This window comes from Egretta garzetta, unplaced genomic scaffold (genome assembly GCF_000687185.1).
Source record: "Egretta garzetta isolate BGI_Z169 unplaced genomic scaffold, ASM68718v1 scaffold11, whole genome shotgun sequence".
Classification (NCBI taxonomy): domain Eukaryota; kingdom Metazoa; phylum Chordata; class Aves; order Pelecaniformes; family Ardeidae; genus Egretta; species Egretta garzetta.
The window spans coordinates 384,547-391,101 of record NW_009258621.1 but is presented as its reverse complement, the minus strand read 5'-3'; the positions used below and the strand labels follow the sequence as shown (position 1 = coordinate 391,101).

The 6,555-nt window shown below is 50.0% G+C and overlaps 1 protein-coding gene across 1 annotated transcript in view; it reads left to right on the top strand.

Annotated features, from left to right (window-relative positions):
- The first annotated feature begins 1,037 nt into the window (after positions 1-1,037).
- ACBD3 (acyl-CoA binding domain containing 3) overlaps positions 1,038-6,555 on the top strand; it is a 38,033-nt gene continuing 32,515 nt past the window's right edge. Inside the window, exons 1-3 of the mRNA XM_009648150.2 lie at positions 1,038-1,125; positions 1,487-1,634; positions 3,346-3,436. Of these exons, the coding sequence (XP_009646445.2) occupies positions 1,038-1,125; positions 1,487-1,634; positions 3,346-3,436 (327 nt within the window). The remainder of the gene's footprint in view (positions 1,126-1,486; positions 1,635-3,345; positions 3,437-6,555) is intronic.

The window sequence follows — 6,555 nt, the reverse complement described above, 5'->3', positions numbered from 1 at the left end:
GGGCAGCAACAACCTTGGGGTGAGGCTGGAGAGGACTTCTATGGTTGCCGGTGTCACATGTTTAAGCAGAAATTCCTTTGACATTTTGGACAGGGGAAGGCAGTGCTGATCATTCCTGGCTGCTGCGCTGGGTACGTGATGATGCACGTGGCTACGAGGATGATGCATTTTCCAGCACAGAGGAGGCTTCTGTCCGTGCAGTTTTAAGGTCAGATTGTGCCATCACACCCTTAAGACAGTAAACAGTGGCAGATTGTGAAAGGGGCTGTGGCAGTAACTCTCACCAGTGACATTTTTGGCATGCCATCTGACCAACACCCAGGGAAGGCTCCCAGCCTGTGGTGATGCGCTGTCTCCTCACACTTCATTGCCTTTCCTGGCAAAGGTAGGTGAGATGTTCCTGGCTTTGCCTTTTAAAACATTTTCCCATGTGGTCTTTTAGGATCTCAGAAGAAACCATCACTGAAACCCAAATGGTCTTCAGCCACAGGCTCAGAGGGGAGGTGCGGCGTGTGTTAAGCTGTGAAAGGTACCTCGGGAAACCCAGGCCATTCACACGGCATATGTCCGGCAACACAGTAGTATAGATATGTTCAGACACACGGAAATGCAGGGTGGATTTAGAAGTTTGGGGGGACTAGAGCTCATGCCATCAGCACTGGTGAAACCGCTGCACTAGACTTTTATTCAGCAGTGTTTCAGCCTCCGGTATTTTATTGTATCCTAGTTTGCATGTCTTGTATCACACAGGCAGTCCCCTGAGCAGCACCCTTGAAAGAAAGTGAACCAAAAGCATCTTCTGAATATCCCACGTGGAAAAGAATCCATTACAGAAAGAAGTCACAGCAGTTGCTCCTGTGCTTGTATCGTCGTGTCTGTTATCAGTCAACAGATGTGATGATCGAAAGAGGAAAGGGAGCCTGGAAGGAACCCGGGCAACAATTTGGATACTTTGGGGAAAAAGACTTGATTAATATGCGTAACTTCAGCTCCATGGGCTGGCATCATTGCTAGCTGGACAGAAATGCCAGGCAGGCATGGGGAAGAAGCACATCGTGTATCTCATCCCATGTATCTCTAGCAGCAGGGCAAGTATGTGGCTTTTTACGGGCTACAGTAGCCCAGGTGAGTTCATGGAGCATTGCAGTGTGAAGAGCCACCCCAGCCCAAACTCTTCCCTTAGACCCTAATCACTTGGTGTTGGCTACAGAGATTGTGGAGTACAGGTGGGAGTTGCTCTGAATGGGGGTGGTGAGTCCCCATTTTCGGGCTTACGGGACTTGCTCCCAAACTGCGACCCCCTCGTGCTACTGCAGAAGGTCCTCGGGGCAGCACTGTGCCAGGCTGCGAGGATTTAAAGTGATGCAGAGGTTTCATTCAGGAGGTCTGTGCTGCAGCAGATGTCACGCTCGGGGATCGTTCTCCCCAATACCCTGGAGTTCTGGATAAGCTTCCCCCGAGCCCAGCTTTGTTATTTTCTTAATAGTGAGTGTGGTGGAAAGCACTCTCCAAAAGCTCTGGAAGCTGCTGGTCTGGTCCATAAGGGGGCTTGGGGGTGTGATGCTCCTCACCAATGGTTTTCACTACACAGCTGCTTTTACCCAGCTTCTAGTAGCATCGTGGTGGCACCAGAGGTAAGAGCATAAAAGCAGCAGCTGTGGTTTTTGCCTCTTTTGGCCTGGACAGTCATCTGCGAAGCACTGAGAGAGCTGCCTACGCGCAAGGTGACTACAGCCGCCGGTCACTGCTGACCTGGGCCAGGCCAGGCTGGAGTGCTGGGTCCCAAGATGAGAGGCTTCACCCTGCCCTTCTCCAGAGGCAGCTGCCCTCCCTGAAGGAGACTTTCAAGAGCATTTCTAATGGATGCAGGAAAAAAAAGAAACCACATCCCCGTGCTTTTACTTCCATGCTGGCATTGCATTGCTTCCCGTGACCCTCTCTCCTCCCAGCAATGCATGGCTTTAAGGTTGCATAGGCTGGGTGGAATATATTTTAGAGTGAGACTCTATTTAGCCATGATGTCAACAGCAGCCAACTATAAAAAGCTCAGTAATGCTCTTTGAAAGTGTAACAGCTGCTGCTCTACACAGTCCCTGGTGTATTACCAGCCCGCCCTATTTCATGTGCATAAAATATTATAGCAATCATCTTATTATATAGTTCAAGGAATTTGGGACATAAATTCCCCAGAAACCAGGAGGAATTCAAGGTTAGCCAAACCGGGTAATTTCACACAGTTTGTTAACAGGAAAGGTAATTTTACCCAGCTTCACAACGTTGCCTGACTTTTACCTAGCACTTGACTGTGTGCTATTAGCAATCCCAACATAGTGACAACAGAGCAGCAAACCTTTCCTTTGGGCACTTTTGCTGGATGTTGTTCACAGACAGTTATAAACTGAGCTCATCTGTACTGCATGGGACCTGTCCAGCAATATATAACCCAATGTATGCAGCCTGGGTTTGTTCTTAACTGGACGTGGCTTTGTATATTTGAAAACACACATAAAAGCAGGACTGTTTAAGAAAACGTGATTTATTAATCTAGCACGATCAGAGAGAAGTGAACGACTGTGGAATGGTGCTAGGACTACGCACCGTCACTGCCCTGGAGGTGGGGTCTTGGCTGGGTCCCTGTTAAGGACAGCACTGACATGGCGGATGCTGTAATAAAGCCGATTCTTTTCTAAAATCTGAACAATGAACCTTTAGGAGCAATCCCTGTGTTTTACTCTGCAGACTTCCTTTTGTTGAAGACCTTGATAGGTTTTCCAGGGACATGTCTCTGTTCTACTAAAACACGGGAAGGTTGAGCGACCTCCTCGCGGTTACGTGAAAGCCAGCGAGCAGCAGAGCGAGAAGGGGAGCCTGGCTCTGCTTTCCCCCTTCCCTTTCCTTTAGTCGCTGGGCCTGGTGAGCTGACACTACCACCATCCAATTCAATTTTCTCCAACCAAATGAGACCACTTGAACAACATGAGTCCAGGAAGCACCAGCTACATAGAAAGGGCAAGGAAAAGTTTCACCAAAAAAAATCGCACGAGCACCTGGTTTGCTGGGCTTTGGTTGCTTGAAGTCTGGCTGGGCTGAGCCCTGGCTCGGTGGGGTCCGTTGTGGGGACCAGCCAGGCTGGCGGGGGGACAGCCCCCTCCTGCCTCTCGGAGCCGAGCGGATCCACCCAAGCTCCAGGTCCCTTCTGCATCCTGGACGAGACTCAGCAGTGCAAACTGGCCCCAGTGTCGTAGGCAGGTTGATCTTGTTTGTGTTGTAGTGCAGACAGGGCCTTTGTAGCGTGGGTGAAGAACAGCCTGTTCTTAAGTGACTGCGTAAACTTCTCTGACACAGGTTTGAAGCGGTGGTGAGCTCACCAGTCTGTGAGGAAATGGTCGGCTGCCAAACACGGCTGTTACCGAAGGTGACAAGCCAGTCAGGAGATGTGAGGAACGATTTGGCATCAAAGCCGCTGGGATGGAGACATGCATGTTGCGGGATGGGCTCGGCCGTGTCTGTGAGCACTGTGGAACATCCCCCAGGCAGGGATGTTCCATCCATGAGGACATCGGAGGTGGCTAGAAAGGAAAGCAAGCGGCCTCCAGCGCAGGGGAAGCTTGGGAGGGAGTCAGGGAGCAGCCTCAGTACCTGGGCATGGCGCTGCGGGTGCAAGCCCACCCTTCCCTGCCAGCTTTCTGGGAACCCCGTGGGCTCCCCCACTTTGCCAGGGCGCTCGGCTGCTGACGGTGCTGTGGGCACAAGAAGCATTAGCAGGACGAGGAGCTGACTGGGGGAACTAGTTTCTTCCATGTACAAATACGCATGCAAACACACACTACAGTTGTTTAAATAAGAAAGAGTAAGGCATCAACATTTTCCCATGTGGTCTTTTAGGATCTCAGAAGAAACCATCACTGAAACCCAAATGGTCTTCAGCCACAGGCTCAGAGGGCAGGTGCGGCGTGTGTTAAGCTGTGAAAGGTACCTCGGGAAACCCAGGCCATTCACACGGCATATGTCCGGCAACACAGTAGTATAGATATGTTCAGACACACGGAAATGCAGGGTGGATTTAGAAGTTTGGGGGGACTAGAGCTCATGCCATCAGCACTGGTGAAACCGCTGCACTAGACTTTTATTCAGCAGTGTTTCAGCCTCCGGTATTTTATTGTATCCTAGTTTGCATGTCTTGTATCACACAGGCAGTCCCCTGAGCAGCACCCTTGAAAGAAAGTGAACCAAAAGCATCTTCTGAATATCCCACGTGGAAAAGAATCCATTACAGAAAGAAGTCACAGCAGTTGCTCCTGTGCTTGTATCGTCGTGTCTGTTATCAGTCAACAGATGTGATGATCGAAAGAGGAAAGGGAGCCTGGAAGGAACCCGGGCAACAATTTGGATACTTTGGGGAAAAAGACTTGATTAATATGCGTAACTTCAGCTCCATGGGCTGGCATCATTGCTAGCTGGACAGAAATGCCAGGCAGGCATGGGGAAGAAGCACATCGTGTATCTCATCCCATGTATCTCTAGCAGCAGGGCAAGTATGTGGCTTTTTACGGGCTACAGTAGCCCAGGTGAGTTCATGGAGCATTGCAGTGTGAAGAGCCACCCCAGCCCAAACTCTTCCCTTAGACCCTAATCACTTGGTGTTGGCTACAGAGATTGTGGAGTACAGGTGGGAGTTGCTCTGAATGGGGGTGGTGAGTCCCCATTTTCGGGCTTACGGGACTTGCTCCCAAACTGCGACCCCCTCGTGCTACTGCAGAAGGTCCTCGGGGCAGCACTGTGCCAGGCTGCGAGGATTTAAAGTGATGCAGAGGTTTCATTCAGGAGGTCTGTGCTGCAGCAGATGTCACGCTCGGGGATCGTTCTCCCCAATACCCTGGAGTTCTGGATAAGCTTCCCCCGAGCCCAGCTTTGTTATTTTCTTAATAGTGAGTGTGGTGGAAAGCACTCTCCAAAAGCTCTGGAAGCTGCTGGTCTGGTCCATAAGGGGGCTTGGGGGTGTGATGCTCCTCACCAATGGTTTTCACTACACAGCTGCTTTTACCCAGCTTCTAGTAGCATCGTGGTGGCACCAGAGGTAAGAGCATAAAAGCAGCAGCTGTGGTTTTTGCCTCTTTTGGCCTGGACAGTCATCTGCGAAGCACTGAGAGAGCTGCCTACGCGCAAGGTGACTACAGCCGCCGGTCACTGCTGACCTGGGCCAGGCCAGGCTGGAGTGCTGGGTCCCAAGATGAGAGGCTTCACCCTGCCCTTCTCCAGAGGCAGCTGCCCTCCCTGAAGGAGACTTTCAAGAGCATTTCTAATGGATGCAGGAAAAAAAAGAAACCACATCCCCGTGCTTTTACTTCCATGCTGGCATTGCATTGCTTCCCGTGACCCTCTCTCCTCCCAGCAATGCATGGCTTTAAGGTTGCATAGGCTGGGTGGAATATATTTTAGAGTGAGACTCTATTTAGCCATGATGTCAACAGCAGCCAACTATAAAAAGCTCAGTAATGCTCTTTGAAAGTGTAACAGCTGCTGCTCTACACAGTCCCTGGTGTATTACCAGCCCGCCCTATTTCATGTGCATAAAATATTATAGCAATCATCTTATTATATAGTTCAAGGAATTTGGGACATAAATTCCCCAGAAACCAGGAGGAATTCAAGGTTAGCCAAACCGGGTAATTTCACACAGTTTGTTAACAGGAAAGGTAATTTTACCCAGCTTCACAACGTTGCCTGACTTTTACCTAGCACTTGACTGTGTGCTATTAGCAATCCCAACATAGTGACAACAGAGCAGCAAACCTTTCCTTTGGGCACTTTTGCTGGATGTTGTTCACAGACAGTTATAAACTGAGCTCATCTGTACTGCATGGGACCTGTCCAGCAATATATAACCCAATGTATGCAGCCTGGGTTTGTTCTTAACTGGACGTGGCTTTGTATATTTGAAAACACACATAAAAGCAGGACTGTTTAAGAAAACGTGATTTATTAATCTAGCACGATCAGAGAGAAGTGAACGACTGTGGAATGGTGCTAGGACTACGCACCGTCACTGCCCTGGAGGTGGGGTCTTGGCTGGGTCCCTGTTAAGGACAGCACTGACATGGCGGATGCTGTAATAAAGCCGATTCTTTTCTAAAATCTGAACAATGAACCTTTAGGAGCAATCCCTGTGTTTTACTCTGCAGACTTCCTTTTGTTGAAGACCTTGATAGGTTTTCCAGGGACATGTCTCTGTTCTACTAAAACACGGGAAGGTTGAGCGACCTCCTCGCGGTTACGTGAAAGCCAGCGAGCAGCAGAGCGAGAAGGGGAGCCTGGCTCTGCTTTCCCCCTTCCCTTTCCTTTAGTCGCTGGGCCTGGTGAGCTGACACTACCACCATCCAATTCAATTTTCTCCAACCAAATGAGACCACTTGAACAACATGAGTCCAGGAAGCACCAGCTACATAGAAAGGGCAAGGAAAAGTTTCACCAAAAAAAATCGCACGAGCACCTGGTTTGCTGGGCTTTGGTTGCTTGAAGTCTGGCTGGGCTGAGCCCTGGCTCCGTGGGGGCCGG